Here is a 25,926-nt window from a genome sequence, read left to right on the forward strand (position 1 = left end):
CACTGATACTGGCTGCCTAACCTGCTTACACCAAGTCCCATACCCCTGTGCTCTACTGGTACTGCTTTTCTCAGGCAAGTGTGCTTAAGTCCCAGCCCGGTGGGCCTCTTCCCCAGAAAACCAACAGAAATCCCTGCATGCACCACATCTTTTGAACAGAGTTCTGCAGGCTTTGGTCCTAGTGGAAGTAGCATCTGATCTCATTTAACAAGCAAACCAGAGCACACTTAGTTAAAACTCACCACACGCTAGCCAAGGTCCAAACACTATCCACTGCCAGCAGGGACAGGCTCTACAGATGACTTGCTGGAAAGATAGAAAAGCCAAAACACAGCAGCAGAGTACATGTAGCACACACCAGACATGTTACCTGACACACCAGGCCCTAGACAATATATGACCTCTTGTTCATAAGGCCATTACTCAGGAGCAGGAAACATAACGGACTTCTCTAATAAACAGAAGAAGAAAAGAGACTTAGGCAAAATGTCAAGACAGAGGAATCCATCCCAAAGAAAAAACAAGAAAAGGTCATGGCCAGAGATCTAAGTGAAACATTCAAGGAATATGCCTGATGGAGAATTTAAAGAAACAATTATAAGGATACTCACTGGGCTTGACAAAAGAATGGAAGACTTCAGGGAGGCTCTTACCACAGAGATAAAAGCATTAAAAACTATCAAATGAAAAATGCAATAACCAAGATTCAAACCAGAGTGTACATAATGACCACAAAGATAAAAGAAGAAAAGGAATAAAAATAAGTGATATGGAAGATAGAATAATGGAAAAGAATGAAACTGAACAAAAGAGAAAGAATTATGGATCATGAGATTCAACTTAGGGAAATCAGTGACTCCACCAAATGTAATAACATTCATATCATAGAAGTCCCAGAAAAGAGGAGACAGAAAAGGGGGCAGAAGGTTTATTTGAGGAAATAGCTGAAAATTTCCCTAATGTGGGGAGGGAAACTTCCCTAATCTGGAATCCAAATCCAGGAGGTACAGAGAAGTCCCATTAAAATCAACAAAAACACACCAAAACTAAAACATTCTATAGTTATTTTGCAAAATACAATGATAAAAAAAATCCTGGGGCACCTGGGTGGCTCAGTGGTTGAGTGGCGGCCATTGGCTCAGGGTGGGATCCCAAGGTCCTGGGATAGAGTCCTGCATCGGGCTCCCTGCAGGGAGCCTGCCTCTCCCTCTGCCTATGTTTTTGCCTCTTTCTTGTCTCTCATGAATAATAATAATTTAAAAATCTTAAAAAAAAATCCTAAAGCAGCAAGACAAAAGAAGTCTCTAACTTACACGGGGAAGACCCTGCTGGTTGTTGCAGATCTCTCCACAGGAATATGACAAGGTAGAAGAAATTGGCATGATATATTCAACATTCTGCGTGGGAAAAATCTGCAACCAAGAATATTTTATTCAGTAAGGCTATCATTCAGAATAGAAGGAGAGAGAAAGAATTTCCCAGACAAACAAACCTAAGAGAAATTAGCCCTGTAAGAGATATTAAAGAGGACTCTTTGGTTGGAAGGAAAGACCAAAGTGACAAAAACTAGAAAGGAACAGAGAAAAACTCCAGAAACAATGACAAAACAGTAATAAAATGGCACTAAATACATATCTATCAATCAATAATACTTTGAATGTAAATGGACTAAAACTGCAACCACAAGATATAGAGTGTTAGAATGGATAAAAACAAAACAAAACAAAACAAGACCCATCTATATGCTACCTACAAGATTACAAGAGACTAATTTTAGACCTAAAGACATCTGCAGATTTTGAGGGAATGGCAAACCATTTATCATGCCAATGGACATCAAAAGAAAGCCAGAGTAGCATACTTCTATCAGACAAAAATAGATCTTAAATGGAATCGGTCACAAGAGATGAATAAGGGCAGGCAATGTATTATAAGAAAGGGGTCTATCCAACAAGAAGATCTAACAAAGGTAAATATATATGCCCCTAACATGGGAGCACTCAAATAATTCAAACAATAACAAACATAAAGCAACTCATTAATAATAATTCAGTGATATTAGGGGATTTTAGATAATCTAAACAGAAAATCAACAAGGAAGCAATGTCTTTGAATGATACATTGAACCAGATGGACTTCATAGATATACTCAGAACATTTCATCCTAAAGCAGCTGAATACACGTCCTTTTTGAGTGCACATGGGGCAGTCTCCAGAATAGATCACATATTGGGTCACAAATCATGGGTCACAAATCACCCCTCAACAGGTACAAAAAGACTGAGATCATACCATGCATATTTTTTGACCACAACTCTATGAAACTTAAAGCCAACCACAAGGAAAAATTTGGTAAGACACAAATACATGGAGGTTAAACATGCTACTAAAGAATGAAGGATTAACCAGGAAATTAAAGAAGAAATAAGAAAATTCATAGAAACAAATGAAAATGAAAATATGATGGTCCAAAACCTTTGGGATGCAGCAAAATTGGTCATAAGAGGGAAGTATAGCAAGAAGCTAGAAAAATCTCAAGTAAGCAACTTAGTCTTACACATACAGGAACTAGAAAAAGAACAACAAATGAGAAAGCCAGCAGAAAAAGGGAAAATATTAGAGCAGAAAAAAAAAATGATACAGAAACTAAAAAGGGGGGCATCTGGGTGGCTCAGTGGTTGAGCGTTTGCCTTTGACTCAGGTTGTGATCCCAGCATCCCAGGATCAAGTCCTGCATCAGGCTTCCCAGAGTGAGCCTGCTTCTCCTTCTGCCTGTGTCTCTGCTTTTCTCTCTGTGTCTCTCAAGAATAAATAAATCTTAAAAAAGAAACTAAAAAGAATAGTAAAACAAACTAATGAAATGAGGAGGTTATTTCCCTGAAAAAAATTAATAAAATTGATAAACCACTAGAGAGACTTATCAAGAAGAAAAGAGAAAGGGCCCAAGTTAAAAAAAAATCACAAATGAGAGAGAAGAAATAACAGATACACAATTATAATAGAATATCATGAAAAAGTATATGCCAACAAATTAGACAATCTGAAAGATATGAATGGATTCCTAGAAACATATAAACTACCAAAACTGAAACTTAAAGAAATAGAAAACTTGAGTGACTGAAAAATAAGCAAAGAAATTAAATCAGTAATAAAAAATCTCCCAACAAACAAAAGTCTAGGGCCAGATGGCTTCAAAGGTGAATTCTACCAAACATTTAAGGAAGGGTTAAGGCCTATTCTCAAACTATTCCAAAAAAAAATATAAATGAAAGGAAAACATTCACATTCATTATATGAAGCCAGCATTATCCTGATTCCCAAACCAGACAAAGACTCCATGAAAAAAGAGAACTACAGACCAATATCCTTCATGAACATGGCTGCAAAAATTCTCAACAAGATAATAGCTAATCAGATTCAACAGTACATTAAAAGAATTATTCACCATGACTAAGTGGGATTTATTCCTAGATTGTAGAAGTGGTTCAAGACCCACAAATCAATCAGTGTGATGCACCACACTAATAAAAGAAAGGAGAAGAACCATATGATCCTCTCAATAGATGCAGAAAAAGCACTTGACAAAGTACAAATCCACTCTTGATAAAAAAAAAAAACCCTCAACAAAATAGGGATAGAGGGGACATACCTCAACACCATAAAGGCCCTACATGAAAAACCCACCACTAATAACTTTCTCAATGGGAGAGAACTGAGAGCTTTTCTTCTATGGTCAGGAACAAGGTGAGGATGTCCACTCTCAATACTATTATTTAACATGGTACTGGAAGTCCTAGCCTCAGCAATCAGAGAACCAAAAGAAATAAAAGACATCCAAATCATCAAGGAAGAAGTCTTTCACTATTTGCAAACAGCATGATACTCTATATAGAAAACCCAAGAGTCCACCAAAAAAAAAAAAAAATTGCCAGAACTGATAAATTAAAATGACAGGATACAAAATCAGTATTCAGAAATCTGTTGCATTTCCATACACCAATAATGAAGCAACAGAAAAAGTCAAGGAATCCATCCTATTTAATATTGCACCAGAAACCATAAGACACCTAGAAATAAACCTGACCAAAGAGGAAAGAGATTTGTACTCTGAAAACTATAAAACACTGATGAAAGAAATTGAAGATGACACAAAGAAATTTAAGAATAGTCCATGCTCATGGACTGGAATAACAAATATTGTTAAAATATTTACATTGCCCAAAACAATCCAACCATTTAACGTAATCCATATGAAAACACCAACGTAATTTTTCACAGAAATAGCACAATCCTGAAATATGTATGGAACCACAAAAGACCCAAATAGCCAAAGCAATCTTGAAAAAGAAAAGCATAGCTGGAGGAATCACAATCCTGGACTTCAAACTGTATTTTAAAGCTGTAGTAATCAAAACAGTATGGTACTGGCACAAAAGCAGATCAATGGAACAGAACAGAAAACCCAGAAATAACCTGCAACTATATGGCCAACTAATGTTTGATAAAGCAGGAAAGAATATCCAAGGGAGAAAAAGAACAGCCTCTTCAACAAATAGTGTGGGAAAACTGACAGCAACATGGAGAAGAATGAAACTGGACCACTTTGGGCACCATACACAAAAATAAATTCAAAATAGATGGAAGATTGAAATGTGAGGCCTGAAATCATCAAAATCCTACAGGAGAGCACAGGTAGCAACTTCTACTAGATATGTCTGAAAAAAGCAACAGAAACAAAAGCAAAAATGAATTATTGAGATTTCATCAAGATAAAAAGCCTCTGCAAATTTGAAGGAAACAAAAAACTAAAAGGCAACCTTCAGAATGGGAGAGGTTTGCTAATGATATCTTATAAAGGGTTAGTATCCAAAATCCTTAAAGAGCTTCAATTCAAGGCAGCCCCGGTGGCACAGCGGTTTAGCGCCGTCTGCAGCCCTGGGTGTGATCCTGGAGACCCGGGATCAAGTCCCACGTCGGGCTCCCTGCATGGAGCCTGTTTCTCTCTCTGCCTCTCTTTCGCTCTTTCTGCCTGTGTCTCTGCCTCTCTTTCGCTCTCTCTGAATAAATAAATCTTTAAAGAAAAAAAAAAGAAAGAGCTTCAATTCAATAATCAAAAACCAAGTAATCCAGTTAAGAAATGAGCAGAAGACGTAGATAGACATTTTTCAAAGACATCCAGATAGTTAATGGACACATGAAAAGAACATCACTGATCATCAGAGAAATAAAAGTCAAAACCAGAATGAGGTATACGGCCTCACATATATCAGAATGGTCAAACTTAACACAGGAAAAAACAACACAGGTGCTTGGCAAGGATGCAGAGAAAGAGGGACAGTCTTACACTGTTGGTGGGAATGCAAACTGCTGCAGCCACTCTGGAAAACAATATGGAGGTTCCTCAAAAGTTAAAAACAGAAGTACCCTACAATCCAGCAGTTGCATACAGGGTATTTACCCAAAGGATAAAAAAAAATACTGATTTTGTGGAAAATGTGTACTTCGAGGTTTATAGCAGCATAATCATCAGTAGCCAGATTATAGAGCCTAAGTTTCCACTGACTGATGAATGGATAAAGAAGATGTAGTATGTGTACATATATACACATGTGATATATATATATATATATATATATATATATATTTACACACACACAATGGAATATTTCTCAGTCATAAAAAAGAATGAAATCTTGCCACTTGCAATGATGTGGATGGATTTAGAGAGCATATGGTACACAAAATAAGTCAGAGAAAGACAAATACCATATGATTTCCCTCACATGTGGAATTTAAGAAATAAAACAATCAACTTAGGGGAGGCAAACCATAAAAGAGACTCTTAACTATAGAAAATAAACTGAGGTTTGCTGGAGGGGAGTTTGGGTGGGGGGGATGGGTTAAATGAGTGAAAGATTTAAGGAGAACACTTGTGATGAGCGCTGAGTGTTTCATGTAAGTGATGAATCAATCACTAAATTCTACACCAGAAAGCAATATTACAGTGCATGTTAACTAACTGGAATTTACATAAAAACTTGGAGAAAAAAATTGAAAAAAGTGCAATATTGACTCTCAACTGGATCTTTTTGCTATAAAGTACAAATATTGTAATGATGGGAAATTTGGATGACATCTGAGGATTAGATAATGTGTAATTATTTCCTGATTTTGAAGAGTCTTTTTAAGAATTAATGTCTGTAGGAATTATATAGCATAATATTTAGAGTTATTGGGATTGTGTTTCCTCATTGTTTGGGGAAAATTTTTTTGGTCTATTTTTGTGTAATTTCTCTAAGTTTTAGATTGTTACAAAATTAAATAAAAATCATTAAACAGTACACATAGAAGCACAGAAATATTTCCAAAGATAACAAAATAAAATGAATCTAGGGCTTATACATTTTATATAATCAATGTTGAGATATTTTAATTGATTAATTTTGTTATCAAAGTACAAATGATTCTGATTTTTCTGTAACACAATCAACCATCATTATTTCTTCAGTTTTCCACATAAATTTTCTAGCATGTGTCATTTTCTTATAACTAGTGCTTATAATAATTATTAAAATTGTGATGTTGATAATCATAATGTAAATAATAATAGGACATATTTAAAGAGAGTTTTTGTGGCAAACATTATTTATGTTTTAATATATTTTAACTCATGTCATCTTAACTTCCTCTACTTCCTAGATGTCTATTATATTGGATTATAATAGAAATAAACATATTGCTTTTACTTAGAACTTATATAAAAGATAAAAATCCTCTCTCTTCCTTCTTGGCTCCTCTGTAAATGCAGCACTACAGAATTTTTGGTACTTTTCAGTAATTCATAGTGTTACTTTGATACTGACTGTATTCCATGTATCTGAGGAATATAATTTATTTTTAGACGTTCCCATGGTGTAAAGTATTTTAGCAGTTGCAGCATGGATGATTTTAAACATATGGTTTCACAGCCTGAAATTCAGTGTCTTCAGAATCAAAAAGTTTCAGAAGTGGTTTACCAAGGAAGAAGTGCAGCAGCTTGTGGCAATGGAATTCTGGAACCACCAGAACAGTGTGATTGTGGCCTTGAAGGGGTTAGTAACAAACATTTATAACTCTTCCAAAGATTCGTTTTATGTTGTTTTATAAATATAGATGTGATACAGGAGGACTTTTTTTGAAATGCAGCACCATTTTATTAAACATCCAAGATATGGAGATGTGGGGTATGTAATAACTGACTCACTCTGAATTTAAAGCACTTGAAGAGTTTAAGTAAGAGGTAAGTGTAGTGTGGATTAAAGAGGTAGATTTTCTTCATGGTGTAACCATTAGTAGTAATACCCATATTTCTGTATGATAAACATTGGTAATGTCAATACTATGTCACTTCAAGGATCTTCTGAATTCATCAAAGTGACTGCAGTGGCTCAATAAGTTACTACGTGTATGTTGTATACCTCTTCATCTCCTAATTTCCATTCTTGCATCTGGAGGAACTTCATTTATTTTAACTTGATCTCACAGAATTGGATTAATAATAATCCTTGGCTTATTATTTTATGTTTAGCTTTTTGCTATTGCCCTTTTTTAGTTGTGTGTGGTAAGATAGCTAATCACTGTATTTTGTTGTGCCTGTTTTCATATACTAATGCATGGTGAGTTTTTGGAATGTTCTATGTTCACTTGAGAAAATGTTAACTCTTGAATTGTTAGAATCAAAATTCTATACAACTTAATTACATGATAATTTTTAGGTGAATGCCTCATATCTTCTGTATTTTTATGAGTTTTATTTGCCTGAACTTGGTACTTGAGAGATAATATTGATACCTTTAACCATACAGTTCGATTTGCCTAATTCTCACTATACATTATCCAATTTATGCTTTCTGTTTTTTGAAGCTGTTTTATATGGTGAAGAGATATATTATGACGATTATTTTTTAAGATTTTATTTACTTATCTGAGAGAGAGAGAGATAGTGAGAGAGAGAATGAGCAGGGGCAGGGAGAGAGAGAAGCAGGCTCCCTGCTGAGCAGGAGCTGGATTCCAGGCCCCTGGGATCATGACCTGAGCAGAAGGCAGACACCTAACTAACTGAACCACCCAGGTGCCCCAATTATGAGTGTTATATCTTCCTAAAAATTTAACTTTTATTTTCAAATGCTGAATCTCTTTAATGTTGCTTTTTGTTTTAAAGTCTATTTGGTCTGACATTATCTATGTATCTATGCACACAGTAGCTACTACCCTTAATTGATATTTCCCTGTTATTTCTCTCTTCTCATTTCATTTTCCTGTACTATTAAGTTCAAGATCTACACTGGGTTTTGAGTTACTATCCAGTCTGTCTTTGATTAATCAGATTATCTTCTTAAACATCATTGTGATTAACATTTTTGCATATTTTTCATTAACTAAAGTCCATAATTTATTTGGATTTTTTTTCTTTTTACTCAATAGCATCTTTCTGTAACAGAATCTTCTCTAGGTAATTCATTACACTTAGCTGTTATGACTTTTTACACTCCTCTAGACTGCATATTTTTTATAATTTTATTAGCCTCAAATTTTTCATGTTTTTTTTTAAATTTTTATCTATTTATGATAGTCACAGAGAGAGAGAGAGAAAGAGAGAGAGAGGCAGAGACACAGGCAGAGGGAGAAGCAGGCTCCATGCACCGGGAGCCTGACGTGGGACTCGATCCCAGGTCTCCAGGATCGCGCCCTGGGCCAAAGGCAGGCACTAAACTGCTGCGCCACCCAGGGATCCCAATTTTTCATGTTTTTAAATTGAATTTCTGTTCATTTTTTTTAATCTGTGTGCTTTGTTTTTCTTTCTTCCACCATTTATTTCTATAGCTTAGTGGATGTGTACTTTTAATTTTCCTCTAGTGATTATTCTTGCATTTTTACTATACATATGTAAATTTTAACCATATCTAGGCCACCTCCAAAATAACAGGGCTTAACTTACATAACATTTTTGTAAACATTGCATTTCTGTCACCTCTGTACTTTACATTAGAAAATGCCCTGAAGATTTTATTCAGAAAGTACTCTTTTTTTTATCTATTGTTCTTTTTGGTTATTAGTATTTCTTTGCATGTCACAGTTCCCTTCTGAGGGAATTTCATTTAAATTATATTCTCTTTCTTAAAATATACTAAGAAAGCATAATAGTGCATACTAATATACTAGTATATACTAAGAGAATATGCTTTAGTATATTTTAGTATTCTTCACTATATTTCAGTTCTCTTGAAAATAAATTTTCAATATACTTTAGTATATTTTATACTAAATATACTTTAGTATATTTTAGTTCTTTTGAAAGGTAGTTTTCTGCCCACTTTAACAATAAATATCTCATACTCATCATTTCATTGTGATATAAAATACACAAGAAATATATGCATGGAAGATGAATAAAATGTGCAATGGATAGATACTTAACAAGCACCTGAATAATTTGCACTCAGGCCTCATCAAGTAAGTTTGAAATTGATCCCTGCTCTTCAGTTTTCAGGAAGAGTTTAGAAGGGTAAGTGTTAAACCTTTTGTCAGTGTTTGAGAATTCACCAGTGAAGCCCTTTGATCTTGGCTTTATGATTCTTGGGAGGTTTTGGATTACTGACCCTATCTCCTTACTAGTAGTCAGTTTATTCATATTTTCTATTTATGATTCAGTTTTGGTATATGTGTCTCTAAGAATTTATACATTTCTACTAAGTTATTCATAATAATCTCTTATGAACTTTTGTATTTTTTAGTATCCATTGTAACCTCTCCCTTTCCATTTCTGATTTTATTTATGTAACCTCTCTCTCATTTTCTCGTGAGTCTAGCTAAAAGTTATCATATTTTTAATCTTTTGAAAGAATTGGCTTTTAGTTTCATTGATCTTTTCTATTAGGCTTTCAGTCTCCCTTTAATTTACTTCCATTTCATTTTTGTTATTTTCTTCCTTCTACTAACTTTGTTCTTCTTTTCCTACCTACTTTAGGTATAAAGTTAGATTGTTTGAGATATTTTTTATTTCTTGAGATAAGCCTATGTTGCTATGTACTTCCCACTTGGAACTGCTTTTGCTGCATCACATTTTTCTGGGTTGCATTTAAATTTTTATTTGTCTCAAAATATCCTTTGATTTTTAAAAAATTTCTTCATTGACCTATTGGTTATTCATTAGCATATTGTTTTACCACCACATATTTGTAATTTTTCCAATTTTCTTCTTGCAATTGATTTCTTCTTTCATATCTTTGTCAGATAAGATGTTGGATAAGATTTTAGTCTTCTTAAAACTACTAAGACTTCCTTTGTGGCCAACACATGACCTAAAATGGAGAATATTTCATGTGAACTTGAGAAAAATGTGTATTCTTTCTGCTTTTGGATGGAATGTTGATCTATTAGTCCATCTGGTCAAATGTGTTCTTTTTTCTTTTCTTAGGAAATTAAAATAATAATAATTCTGAAATTTCACAAGTCTACATTAATGTGTTTTTAAAACTATGCAATTGGCTTTTTTTTCTCTCCAAATTTTCACTTAAACTCCAGTTAGTTAACAGGCAGTGTAATATTAATTTCAGTAGTAGACTTTAGTGATTCATCATTTATATAAAACACACAGCGCTCATCACAAGTGCCCTCTTTAAAGCTTATCACTCATTTAGACTGCCCCCCTCCACTGCAGCAATACTCAGTTCTCTATAGTTAAGAACATAATCATAATAGAGATGCCTCTCTATTTTTTCCCTAGGGTCACTGTTTTATTTCTTAAATTCCACATATCAAGGAAATCACATGGTATTTGTCTTTTTGTGACTGACTTATTTTGCATAACATAATACTCTCTAGATCCATCCACATCATTGCAAGCAGCAAGATTTCTTTTTTTTAAATAGCTGAGTAATATCCCATTGTATATATATACCACACCTGCTTTATCCATTCATCAATTGATGGACATTTGGGCTCTTTCCATAATTTGGCTAATGTTGATAATGCTGCTTGCTTAAACCTCAGGGTGCATGTATCCCATCAAATCTGTATTTTTGTATCCTTGGGTAAATACCCCATATGCAACTGCTGGATCATAGAGTGGTTCTGTTTTTAACCATTTGTCCCATTTTCACTGAAGACATCAGTGCCCAATTTTGCTTCTGCCTGCCATACCTAGCCAGATGATCCATAGAACCCATCTTTGTTGTATCACAAAGGCATTGCGACCTTATCTTTGGTTTTTAACAAAAAGGACTTATGATGTGTCAAGGTGGTCTTCATTATATTTATATAGTGGAATGTTTATCCATGAAATTATTAATGAATGTTTAGGTTGTTTTCATTTGCAGCTATTATGAAAAATGCTTCTAAGGAATATTCATGTTCAGATCTTTTGTTGAATTTATGTTTTTATTTCTGCGGATATATAGTGGTGGGATTGCTAAATCATATGTTAATTTACTCTTAAATCTATAACAAAATGTCAAACTGCTTTCCCAAATATTGTAATATTTTACATTCAAAAAATCTGAGTATGAGAGTGATAGTTTTTAATCCTTATCAACTTTTGTTATTGCCATTCTTTTACATTTTAGTCATTTGAATGTGTGCATTGTGGCTTCATTTTGTATTTTCCTGATGACTAATTATATTTGACATTGTTTCATATGATTATGGGAATTCTATATGTCCCCATTTTTTAAAAAATTTTTATTTATTTATGATAGTCACAGAGAGACAGAGAGAGAGGCAGAGACACAGGCAGAGGGAGAAGCAGGCTCCATGCACCGGGAGCCTGATGTGGGATTCGATCCCGGGTCTCCAGGATCGCGCCCTGGGCCAAAGGCAGGCGCGAAACCGTTGCGCCACCCAGGGATCCCTGTCCCCATTTTTAAAGTGTCTATTCAAACATTTTGTACATATTTATTTTCTTAATGATATCTTTCAAAAAGTTAAAGTTTTTTTTAATAATAAATTTATTTTTTATTGGTGTTCAATTTGCCAACATACAGAATAACACCCAGTGCTTAAAGTTTTTAATTGGATAAAGCTGTTTATCATTTTTTTTCTTTTATGCATTATACTACTTGTGCCCTATCTCTTCCAAGGTTGTAAAGATTTCTCATAAATGTTTTTCTAGAATTTTTTTTGGTTTTAGCTTATATATATATATATATATATATATATATATATATATATCTATGATCCATGTTAAGTAATGTATGTAAATTAAGCATAGGGTATTTTTTTTCTATATGTATGTATATCCAATTTTGACTGAGATTTTTAAAAATCTTGATGAATTTGAGGAGAGTGGACATATTCATAATGTTATGATTTTCAAAAGATGAGCATATTTTGTTTCACTTATTTAGTATCTTTAATTCTTAAAGTTAACTCTAAATATTTAATGTTTTTGAATGTTATTGTAAAATGAGTACTTGCAAAAATTTTAATTCCCAGTATCCTTTGCAGGCATATAGAAATAGAATTAAATCATGACAATTGTTGATGCCTTCTATTAATGTTACTTTGAATGACTGATTTACATTTTGGAAAATACTTACAAAATATCTAAATTAGAATTATCAACTGAAATTAGTATATAAAAAGAATATGCTTCTGGGGTTTATTCCAGAAGTAAACATTTCAGTATTTTTCAACATATATTAAGTTTACCAAGAGAGAAAAATTGTAGGATATTAAATATTGAAGAGAATTTGATAATGGTTTGGACAAGTAGGAGAAAAAGAAATGTCTTTTTGACTCTCAAATTTCTCAATGATGAACCTTAGCTACCTATTTTATAAAGTTCTGGCTTCTAGTCCCATGATGAGATTCTATTCCTACAGCACAGTTGCCCTTACAAGTCAATTTCTAAGCCAGGCATTTAGTCTAAATTTACATTATTCATCGAATATTGTGAAAACTTGCTCTCTACTATAGGCCCTTTCTTTGATACTATCCTGGGAATTCCCTGTCATGTCATTGATTTTTGTCCCCCCCCACATTAATATTTAATGTATATTCAATCCTCTATCTTCCCTACTCTAGATAATTTTTCATTAAAATACTTATATTGTGAAGAATAACAAACTTTTGTTAATATTGAAATATAAAAATGAAAAAGAATATCATCTGACTCCTATAAATTCAAAAGATGTTATATAGTAATAAAGGTTTGATATACTTTAATAATACACTAACTTTGCAGTTAGTGTGAAAACATTGTATCTAATTTTATATAAAATATTACATGATAATCCAGGTATTACAAAAGGTCAGGAATAAATTGTTGTGTTATAAAGGCACCTAAAAAATTTATCTTCTATTTCAGAAGAAAAATCTCTCATCAAAGCTGCTCTTACAACTTAACACTCAAAACAATTCCATGTATTGTAGTTTTCAGAGTATAGGTCTTTCACCTTTTTGGTTAAGTTTATCCCTAGGTAATTTTTTTTTTTTTCTGCAAATATAAATGGTGTTGTTTTCTATTTGTTTTCTTTCTGCTACTTTGTTATTAGCATATAGAAACACTATTGGTCTGGGCATTAATTTTGTATCCTGCAACTTTACTGAATTCATTTATTATTTCTAGTAGTTTTTTGGTGGGGTTTTTGAGATTTTCTGAGTATAGTATTATGTTATCTGTAAATAGAGACAGCTCAACTTCTTTACCAATATGGATGGCTCTTATTTCTTTCTCTTGTCTGATTGTTGTGGCTAGGACTTCTAGTACTATGTTGAATAAAAGGGATAAGAGTGGAATCTTGTTTCTGATCTTAAAGAAAAACTCCCAGTTTTTCCACACCAAGTATGATATTAGATGTGGTGAAAGATCTGTACTCTGTAATCTAAAAATCATTGATGAAAGAAATTGAAGATGACACAAATGGAAAGATACTCCATGATCATAGATTGGAAGAATTAATATTGTTAAAATGTTCATATTACCCAAAGCAATCTACAGATTCTGTACAATCCCTATCAAAATACCATCAGCATTTTTCACAGAACTAACACAAATAACCCTAAAATTTATATGGATTCACAGAAGACCCTGAATAGCCAAAGTGATCTTTGAAGAACAAAGATGAGAGTATCACAATCTCGGAATCAGAGATATATTACAAAAATGTAGTAATCCAAATAGTATGGTCCTGGCATAAAGTTAGACACATCAATCAATAGAATAGATCAAAAGCCCAGAAATAAATCCGAATTTATATATTCGATTAATCTTTGACAAAAGAGGCAAGAATATACAATTGGGAAAAGACAGTCTCTTACCATTTCCAAATGGTGTTGGAAAAACTGGATGGCTAAAATGCAAGAGTGAAACTTGACCATTTAAACTATACACAAAATAAACTCAAAATGGATTAAAGACCTAAGTGTGATCCTGAAACCATGAAAATACTAGAAGAGATTTTTAGAGGCAATAATTACTATGGCTTCAATCATAGCAACATTTTTCTACCTATGTCTCTTCAGGCAAGGGAAACAAAACTAAAAATAAACTATTGAGACTTACATCAAGATGAAATGCTTTTGTATGGTGAAGGAAGCCATCAAGAAAATAAAAAAGCCAAGGAGATTCCAGGAACATGGCAGAGTAGCAGGACCCTGAGCTCACCCTGCCCCATGTTTACAACTAGATATCACTCATATCTGAGTTTATAAGCCAGAGAGCGTCCTGAAGACTGTCAGAACAAACTCCACAACTACATGTAGGGAAGAAGGTGAATCTGAGAGGTTAAGAAAGGCAGACACAGTGGCTGAGAGTTGTCTGCAGGAGGGAGTTGCAGGTGTGCAGAGTGGAAAGTACTAGGGAGACCACATGGGGAAAATGAGTCCCTATAATGTCCAGCCTTGAAAACCAGAGGGACTGAACTGTGCTTGTATAACCAGGGGGACTTGTAGCCTGGAGCTTTAAAAGTCAGCTGACTAGGCACTGAACTAACCTGGAGGGCAAGTGATAGCTGGGTCCCCACACTTAAAAAGACAACAGCCTACAGGAGGCAATATTGAATAGACATTTTGCACAATGCCTGGGGCAAACGGGAGAGATACCTCTTTATAAGGATTTAGAACATGTTGGGGTCTTTTCTGGGAACAAAGGAGCTGGCAGCTGCCATTTTCCTCTACAATCCCACAGCATAAACACAGAGCCGAAGGTGCAAAAGGTGGTGCCACATGTATACCTGCTACCTAACCTGCTAGCACTTTGAGCCACCCACTGAAGACTTGCCCACTCCAAGCCTTCTAGCCTCAGAGCTGGGCTTAGTGGGAATTGTTTTAATGCTGCACACCCTGCCCAACTTCTGCCTCCAGGCCCTGCATCCCAGGATTAATGGCTCAGTACAAATTTTGCTAACTGCTGTGTTTTGCCCCACCCACCTGCAGAAGGTAAAGACATTACAAGTCCCCAGCTTCTGCCACAATTCACTCCCAAGCCATCAGGCAGACAGACATCACATCATCCTGGTTGTCACAACTGCAGTGTGCTGCCTGTAGAAGCTGCTTTCAGGCAAACAGTTTTGAGCAATGCAATGTAGAGAGGGCCCCAGTGACCACCTGGCTGAATACAGACAGCCCCATCAGGCCACTCACCTCAGGATATCCATGACCTAACAAACCAATAAACTACTTAAAACTAGGCAGTTTTAAATAAATAAAGGGAATATTCCCTTTCATTAGATAAAAGGAAAAATTCCACACATCCCATACCTCCTCACTTTCCCACTTTAAATATGGCTCCCATTGCAGACAGCCTCTCTCTCTCCTTTGTTGTCCTGCCTCCAGCCCCCCTCCCTTGTAGTGTATTCAATAAACTAATGTCTCCTTTGTTCCATACCACTTTCACTGCCCATACCACTGGCTTTCACCCAATCATTGCTCCACATTTGGGGGCCACCGACTGATTGAGATAGACACCACACAGCATCCCTCTCTGCTTCTGCTAACATGCACTGTGCCCCTGACTACTACTTTGCTTTGGGAATCTAACATAAGACTACTGGTTCAGCATAAGTTTTGCTAATGCTGTGAGTGCCTTATCCAGCCACAACCTTGCTCTATGCCCAGCCTCTGTGTTCACAGATGCCTCACACTGTGGCCAGCCACCACATGATCCTGGCCACTTTGCCATCCACACACACTGCACCCTGGCTGCTGCCACTAACATGTGCCATGTCCCTGGCCACTGCTGCATTTTGGGGATCTGAGCCTAGGACTAGCAGCTCAGTGCAAATTTTGCTAAAACCATCACACCACTGTGAGCCCTCCTGCAGTCATGTCCCTGAGAGCTAGCCTGCCTGGGTCTCACTAACACCACAGAGAGCAAGCACAGCCCACAACAGGCAGAGAATCAGTGCAGAAGTCTGAACTGAAAGGAAAAGACATTGAGACACAATAGCAAGACATAAACAACACACATAGGAGACTCCTCTGACATTCCAGGTTCTGGTGAACAGAGGATACTGCACTGCAGGGCACTGTAGGACCTCTTCTTTATAAAGTCACTACTTTAAAGAGCAAAGGATATAATTTTCCTAACACAGAGAAACAGAGGAAGACAAAATGAAACAGGAACTTGTCCCAGATGAAAGAACAAGACAAAATCACAGCAGGAGATCTAAGTGAAACAGAAATAAGTAATATTCCTGATAGAGAATTTGATGATTATAAAGATACTCACTGGAATTCAGAATAAAGTGGAAGAGATCAGATAAAGCCTAGATAAAGAGATAAAAAATAACAGAGACTCAATAAATAAAATGTAAACTACAATGGATAGATTAAATAGTAGGCCATAGGAAGCAGAGGAATGTATTAGTGACCTAGAGAATAGAGTAATGAAAAGTAATCAAGCTAAACAAGGGAGAGACAGAGTGTATTTTTATTATGCAATAATTACTGTCATTATTGCATAATCACATTCACCTTTTAGGGATCCCAGAAGAGGAAGAGAGAGAAAGTGAGGCTGAAAATGTATTTGAAGAAATAATAACTGAAAACTTCCGAAGTCTAAGGAGGGAGATAGAGATCCAGATTCAGGAGGCACAGAGATCTTCAGAAAAACTCAACCCAAAGAGGTCCACACCAAGACATATAGTAATTAAAATAGCAAAGAATAGTGATAAAAAATTTTAAAGTTTACAAGAGAATTAAAGACAGTTACATAAAAAGGAAACACCCCATAAAGCTATGAGTTAGTTTTTTCAGCAGAAATTTTGCAAGCCAGAGGAGAGTGGAATGATGTGCTGAGGGAAAAATCGGTATTCAAGAATATTCTATCCGGCAAGACTATAATTCAGAATAGAAGGAAAGATAAGAGTTTCTTAGACAATCAAAAACTAAAGGATTTCATAACCACTGAACCAGCTTTACAAGAAATAGTAAAGGGCATACTTTGAGTGGAAAGGAAAGACTATACAAAAAATAAAAACCACAAAAGCAGTAAAAAATAAGTGTTTCTGTAAAAGTCAATTAAGGTATTCCTAAAATAAAAAGATATAAAATATGATAACAAATATCTGAAATATGAAAGGGAGAGGAGTACCAAATGAGTTCAAAATTATAAGTGACGATCAGTTTAATATAGACTACTATGTGCAGATGTTATATATAAAACAAATAGTAATTATAAATCAAAAAACAGTAATGGATGTGCAAAAAATAGAATAAGGTATTCAAGTATATCACTAAAGAAAACCAACAAAACATGAGATAAAAAGAAGAAAGGATCAGAGTAAAGCTACAAAAATAACCATAAATCAAGTAACATAATGGCAATAAATACATACCTATCAATAATTACTTTGAATGTAACTGCACTAAATACCCCAACCAAAGACAGAGCATGTTAGGGTGGATAAAATAAACAAGAACCATCCATGTGCTGCCTACAAGAGACTCATTTCAGACCTAAAGATACTGTAGATTGAAAGTGAGGAGATGGGGAAACACTAATCATGCAAATACAAGAAAGAAACGTGTAACAGCACTACTTGCATCAGATAAAATTTAAATTTAAATTTTAAATTTTTAAAATTTAAATTCCAGTTACATATAATGTAATACTAGTTTCAGGTATACAATATAATGTTTTGACAATTCTATACCACACCTGGTGTTCATCAAAACAAGAGCAGTCCTTAACACCATCACCTATTTAACACATCCCCCTACCCACTTCCCTTCTGGTAACTATCAGTTTATTCTCCATAGTTAAGGGTCTGTTTCTCGGTTTGTCTTTCTTTTTTCCCCTCTTTGCTTATTTGTTTTCTTAAATTCCACATATGAGTGAAATCACATATTTTTCTTTCTCTTACGGACTTATTTCACTTAGCATAATACACTTAGCATAATACATCATACATATATGCCACATCTTTATCTATTCATAAATCAGTAGACTCTTGGGCTGCTTCCATAATTTGGCTATTGTAGATAATGCTGCTATCATTGGGTTCCTCAATCCCTTGGAATTAGTATTTTTGTATTCTTTCAGCAATTACCTAGTAACACAACTAGGCTAGTTTTAACTTCTTGAAGAACCTCCATACTGTTTTTCATAGTGGCTGTACCATTTTAAATTCCCACCAACAGCGCAAAAGGGTTCCCCTTTCTCCACATCCTTACAAACCAAGAAACAGACTTTTAACTATATAGAAGAAAGAGATATTTATCAGAGGGGAGGTGGGTAGGGGGATGAGTTAAATAGGTGATGAGGATTAAGGAGTGCACTTGGCATGCTGAGTACTGGATGATGTATGGAATCTGAAAGTAATATAACACTGTATGTTAACCATACTGGAATTAAAATAAAGAAAAAAAAAGGAAAATGAAATGGGGCAAGATATTTGCAAAGGATATACCCGATAAGGGGTTAATATAAAAAATACATATAGAATTGATATAACAACATAAAAAAACAATCTGATTTAAAGTTGAATAGACATTTTTCCAAAGAAGACATCTAGATGACCAATGGACACATGAAAAGATGCTCAACATCACTTATCATCAGGGAAATGCAAATCAAAGTCACAATGACATGTCACCTTACACTGGAAAGAATAGATAACAATAAAAAAACCCATAAGAAATAACAAGTATTGGTAAGGATGTGGAGAAAAAGGGAATTGTACACTGTGGGAATTTAAATTGGTGCAGCACTGTGAAATACAGTATGGAGGCAAAAATTGAAAATAGAAATTCATATGATCCAGTAATTCCACTACTGGTATTTACCTTAAGAAAACAAAAACACTAATTCAAAAAGACATACACATCACTTATCACATTATTTACAATGGCCAAGATATGGAAGCTATTGTCCATCAATGGACAAATTGATAAGGAAAATGATACATACACACACACACAGAATGGGATATTCTGCAGCTGTAAAATAGGCTGAGTTCTGCCATTTGAGAAAACATGGATATACTTAGAGGGCATTTTTCTAAGTGAAGTGAGTCAGACTGAGAAAGAAAAATGCCATATGATTGCACTTCTAAGTGGAATCTAAAAAAAAAAAAAGCCAAATGTATAAACAAACAAAAAGCAAAATCAGATCTATAAATACAAAGAACAAACTGATGGTTACCAGAGGGGTAGAGAGTGAATGGTTGGGCAGGATAGATTAAGGGGAGAGAGAGATACAGGTTTCCAGTTATGGAATGAATAAGTTACAAGAATAAAATGCATTGCATAAGGAATATAGTCAATGATATTGTTAGAGTGATGTATGGGGACTGATGTAGCTACACTTACAGACCTAGCATAATGTATAAACTTGTCAAAGTACAAAGTTGTACACCTGAAACTAGTATAACATTGTGTGAACTATACTCAAATTAAAAATTCAATGTAGGTTTGCCTGGGTGGCTCAGCAGTTGAACGTCTGCCTTTGGCTTAGGGCATGATCTCAGAATCCCAGCCCACATCGGGCTCCCTGTGAGGAGCCTGCTTCTCCCTCTGCCTGTGTCTCTGCCCCCTTCTCTGTGTCTCAAATAAATAAATAAATAAATAAATAAATAAATAAATAAATAAATCTAAAAAAAAAGGTAAAATGAAAATAAGTGAATATATGTGAATATATGACACTAACATTTTATAAACATAAACTCACATATTTAGTGGGGTCAGGGTGGAATAAAGTTTTACCCATAAACTTAAAGAACAAAAGAAGAAAAAAATAAGATGATGATTCTCAGATTTCATGGGTATACCATTTCACAATATCACAATTTCAAAGACTTACCTGAACAATAAATCAAAACAAAAGTAAGTGTCATGACAAATTTTAAAATGTAGTGATATACATTGGTGGCTAGAAGTTAACATCATTAATATAGTGCTTATAAATAAAATAAACAGGAATACATGAACAGAAATACAGACACAAAATATAAAATAAACCATAATGTGCAGATATGTGACATTTTCAGCACTCTAGCAATAAAAATAATATTGAAACAAATATAAATACAGTTATTTGTGCCTTTCCACTTTAATAATTTTTAGATATTACTATCAGTCTTGTAAAACATCACTCTTTTACTGTATGAAAAGAAAAAATTGTATATTATGAAGAGTCATATTTTTGTGCTCTATTATCTAATAATTTCTAGAATTAATATTTAATATAAGGCCTTAGAGCTAAAAAGATAAACTATTTTCTTTGACCCATTATTTATGATAATAAAATGTTATAGATTAGAATATCTATGCTGTTACATGCATAAATTGTTATATGTTCCCAATATGAGATCTTGAGGAGGTCTGGTAAAATAGAAAAGTACTTAGGGCATAATAAATTAAAAACTAAGAAGTTAGAGTGCATTCAATTACATACTCCTAGAAGATTGAAAGAAATTGCATTCAGTTTTTTGTAGTTCAGTTTCTTGAGTATAGAAGCATGGATTTAATTACCATCTTTTTTTTTCCTATGCTGAAAATATAAGTTTAGATGTAGTGTTAAATACAGAAGTGAAAATCATACTGTGTTTGTAATTAACTTGAGGAAATATTTTGTATATTTTGAAATACATGCATTTATTTATTTGATTGAAAATTCCTATTATTTAACTCTTTTATTTTGGCTTATAGGAATGCAGTCATAGAAAATGTTGTAACCCTGTAGATTGTACTCTGATTGGATTTGCAGAGTGTGGCAGCGGACCATGCTGTGATAGAAAAACTTGTCTGGTAAGCTTTCAAAATACTATTTGGTTTTCTTCCATATTTTTTTGTGTTGTGTGTTCATTTTTTTTTAGCATTTTTTAGACTGTTTTTTTTACACAGCTTTCAAATATGCAATTTTATGTGCCTGACTTATATATACAATATGTATCTTTATGTACCTGATACATACATTTAGTTAATTCATACATTCATACAACTTTATGTACCTGACTCAGGTACATACATTCATATATGTACTTAATTCTAAGTTCCAAGGATGTCTTTAGATCTTTTCCAACCTCCTTAGCTATGCCTTTCACTGCATCATTTTTAATCTACTCAGGACCCATCCAGTTATGATTCAGTATTAATTTCTGATTATTTGGACACTATGAATTATTCTTGGTCATACCTGAATTTAGCTCTTCACGATCAGGCAATTTATGACAAAATTGAAAATAAGCTGCCCAACACACAGTTGACATACAATATTTGAATAAACAGACAATAACAATCTATAGTCAGCAAGATGTAGCATGTTTAGTACTGAAGTTCTATGCAAGGACTCCTGGTCCCAGAAGTGGATTGAATCATTGACTTCCCTTGGCAAGTTTTCCATTCAGTTTTCCTTTATTGCCACACCTAAAAGGAGTCTGAGTAAGATTTGTGTTTGGGGATCACTTCATTGCAGCCTCTTGCTGCCTTTGTGTCACTTTCAGGTGTCAACAACAGTCATAGAAGCTGATCCATTAGAGATTTTGATTGGTAGGTTCTCTGTCAATGAAATCTCTCCTAACATCATTCTACTTTGTTCCGTGTGTTTCTTTTTCACTCTCTGTGCTAGTAGTTAAAGCCAGTGGTCACTTGTCTTAAAGGAGCATGAATAAAGAGGCAAGTCTAGAGTTTCTTTCTTTCTTTTTTTTTTTTTTTTTAAGTCTAGAGTTTCTACTACTTAGCTATAAAGCTTATCATTCTTCCATTCACCAGAACTCTCATCTTGGCCTTGGTCTCCAAATCAGCGGTATTGAACAATAAGACTTTTCTACACAGTCCTTTGCCCTTTTCCGTACACATGGGGATAATTCCTACATTTGGTAGAGCCTTTAAAAAAATTAAGAGTAAGATCCCATAGCATAACATTTACCATTTTCAGGTGAACAATTTCGGGGCATTCGGTACATTCACAATGCTGTACAACTACCACCTCTACCTAATTCCAAAACATGTTCCTCACTCAAACAGGAGACTCCCAGCCCATTAAGCACTTGCTCTCCTTTTTCCCTCTGCCTCAGTCTCTGACAACCTCCAATTTGTGTTCTTTCTGGAGTAACCTATTCTGGATATTTCATATAAGTAGAAGCATAGAATATGTGACCTTTTGTGTCTGGCTTTCTTAAGATAGTGTTGAAGTTTCATCCACCTTGTAGCATATATATCAGTGCTCCTTCCACTGTATGAATACCACAATTTGTTCATCTATTCATCCATTGATGGACAGTTGGGTTTTTTCCAATCTATTTCATTTGAGCTTTTAAGTAAATTCATAATTTGACTTTAAGTAGTTAAAATGTTACTTCCACTTTTACTAGTGGAAGTAACAGAAATATGCTGCTCTCATTTAAGAATTTTTTTACATTTTTGGTTTACTACTTTAAAAAAATACTAGTTTTTCTTTGTCTCACAGATAGCAGAAAGAGGACGTTTATGTAGGCAAAGGACAGATCCATGTGATTTTCCAGAATTTTGCAATGGAACATCTACATCTTGTGTACCTGATGTGAAATCTATTGATTTAGAACCATGCAATAATAAGACTGCCTTTTGCTTTGGAGGAGTATGCCAAGATCCGGATGTACAGTGTGAAAAATTATTTGGAAAATGTAATCATTGTGTCTTTTGTTCTGGGGTTCATTTACAAACTATATTTTTCTAAAGTCAATAATCCATCCAATAGCCATTATAAAAGATATGTTTTGTTTAAATCCAAATTTGAAAATAAAATTGTGAATCAATGTGACTTTGAACTATGTAAACAGGCAAAACAGATTTAATAAGTACAGGACCAATAAAAGAGGATATTAATCCAATTTCAGGTGATAGGTGCAAAGGAGAGCAGAATATTAGAATTATAGATAAAAGAGCAAATGTCTACTTTCTTAATTATTTCTGCCTGTGATACAATTTTCCTATTCTCAAGTGGGTAGATTTTAGTGTTTCTCCTTCTCATATATCCAGTAGATGACACTAAATATTTATAGCAGATGACACTGACTGGGCATTGCTATTGTCTAGATGTCCCTATAGTAATTAAGCACTTTTATTTTAAAAATTTTTTAAGATGACTAATTATAACTTTATATTTTCAGTTGCTAAAGTTTCTACTTATCTATGTACACAAGAAGTGAATTTTCAAGCAGATATTTTTGGAAATTGTGGAAACACAGGTTGCAGTTTTGGGTGTGTATTTAGCTAACTGCTTTTCTCAAATGCATGTGTGTGTGTATGCAAAAATAAGTTAATACAAATGAGAGATGGACCTAATATATACAGATGAATTTATTTGTTCTATAAGATCATGTATGTTCTGTATGTTCTGAATAACTTTGATGTTATGATCTGAATAACATTTTGAATTATCTTCATATTGCCAGGAGTATCCTTTGTGGAAAGTTAGTTTGTCACTGGATGCATTCAGAAATAGTACCAAAATCATCAGTTCATGATGTTCAATATACTTACCTTGGAGGCCATATTTGTTTGTCAGCCCATGTAAGAAATGACACAACATCTTCAGCTATGGATCTTACCCAAATGAGCAATGGCACTATGTGTGGATACAATAAGGTAAGTAAAAATTTTACTTGATTCCATACATGATACGTGTGTGTGTCTGAGTGTCTGTGTATGTAAGTATTTGTGCATAAGAAAGAGAAAAAAGAGGGTGAGGTCCAAGATGATGATCTAGAAAGACCCGGAACTCACTTCCTCCGCTGGATACACTGCATCTACACTGAGATATAGAACTGTTCCCTCTGGAAAGAGAGAGACTTTAAGATTTTTCATTTATATTTAATATTACAAATTTTGGTTACTGTTTCGTGATCTTAAGATTAAAACATCAGAATTTCTATTAACCAAAGGAATGCTTACTTCACTATCATTTTTTAATTATAAATTTTGCTATAGATATTTAAACTTGTTTTCTCATACTTGAGAATCTAAACCTCTTAGGTAAGCCAGAATCTAATCTTCAAAAATCTGTGTAAATAAAAAACAAAAAAGAATCAGATAATACATGAAAAAGGAGGTCAGAACAATCTAATAAGAACAACGAAGAAAAGCAAAAGAAGCCAAGAATTTAATCTTTCTATAATTGACAATTTGATTGTAATGAAAGTAAAACATTTATTTGTCATTGGCCAACTTGCCTAATTCTTCCTCCAAAAGCAAAATATATGTATGTTAAAAATTTGGCCTTCCCATAAGACACAATAATAAAACAGAGTTTAAGCTTTGTTTATATTTTTTTCTTAAAAATTTTGAGAAACAAAATAAACTTTTTAAACTACCATTAAAAAATAAGTTGACCAAAGGAAAAAAGTACACATATTTTAATAAAAATATTTATATTGAGATATAATATTTTAAGAAATGAAAATCAAGAGGAAAACGGAAGTGACTAGTAAGCTTGTCTAAGAATGAGAAAAGATATTCTGACATAAAAATGACATAATTGCAAAGGAACAAACTATCACTGACTATATTATAAATTAATATGTCATCCTTTCAAAGATATTTAAAATGAAAAAAAATATTTACTATAAATATGACAGAGTAAATACATAAATTTATTAACTAATTTAATCATTAATATACCTTAAGGTGGTATTTGAGTGTGTGTGTGTGTGTGTATGTGTGTGTGGTATAACACATAAAAATAATTTGGTCTTTGTCCCTCATTTTTGGCAGAGTTTCTAAATCCCCTTGGAACTTCCTGTGTGATAAGAATGTGTTCTGTTATTCATCTGCTTCCAACCAAACTTGAGTTTATGCTAATGAGATGACTTAGGGTGGAATCTCTAGATTGCTTTAGGGTGGGACTGGTTATAAGAAAAACCAAATGATTAGAGTTGGAAGACTTAGCCCCACTCACAGACCTCTATGAAAGAAAAGTGGTGTGGCTAGAGGTTGAATTTCATAAAAACTTTTGAACATTGAGATTCAGAGTCTTTCTAAGTTGGTGAACAATTTGCTGCAATGATAAGATGTTTAGAGATGTCATGGGCACTATGACATCCTCTTTGCCCCGTAGTGCCCAGTATAACTTACTCTATGCACTTCTTTCATTCAACTGTGGCTGAGTTGCATACTTTGTAATAAACTGGTAAATATAAGTAAAGTGTTTTCTTGAGTTCTGTGAGCCAAATGAGCAAACTATCAAACCTGAGGAGGGGGCCATGGGAACCTCCAATTTATAAGCCAGATGGTTAGAAGTATAGGTGGTCTGGGATTTGCATCTGGTATCTGACATGGGGGCAGTCTTATGGCACTTTTAAGTTGTAGAATGTGATTTTAACTCCAAATAGTGTCAGAATTGAGTTATATGGAATTATTAGACACTCAGTTGGTATTAAAGAAAATACCACATAATATATATATATCACAACATATACATATATCACAATATATGTGTATAGTATGTATATGTGTATATGCACATAC

General features: G+C 34.1%; 1 protein-coding gene across 5 annotated transcripts in view; it reads left to right on the plus strand.

The window, feature by feature from the left end:
* The window catches only part of LOC144284574 (A disintegrin and metallopeptidase domain 3-like), a 95,562-nt gene that overhangs the window by 40,638 nt on the left and 28,998 nt on the right, over positions 1–25,926 (plus strand). For 4 of the 5 annotated variants that reach the window (XR_013352996.1, XM_077849254.1, XM_077849253.1 and 1 more), the window contains 5 exons: positions 6,902–7,091; positions 21,130–21,228; positions 22,889–23,084; positions 23,571–23,661; positions 23,856–24,048. Coding sequence is in view for 4 of the 5 variants with exons in the window: in XM_077849254.1 (XP_077705380.1) it covers positions 6,902–7,091; positions 21,130–21,228; positions 22,889–23,084; positions 23,571–23,661; positions 23,856–24,048 (769 nt within the window). In the remaining variant the exon portion in view is untranslated. Of the gene's footprint in view, positions 1–6,901; positions 7,092–21,129; positions 21,229–22,888; positions 23,085–23,570; positions 23,662–23,855; positions 24,049–25,173; positions 25,604–25,926 lie in introns of those variants that run through there. The other variant, XM_077849255.1, reaches the window with a different exon arrangement.

Source organism: Canis aureus, chromosome 15 (genome assembly GCF_053574225.1).
Source record: "Canis aureus isolate CA01 chromosome 15, VMU_Caureus_v.1.0, whole genome shotgun sequence".
Classification (NCBI taxonomy): Eukaryota; Metazoa; Chordata; class Mammalia; order Carnivora; family Canidae; genus Canis; species Canis aureus.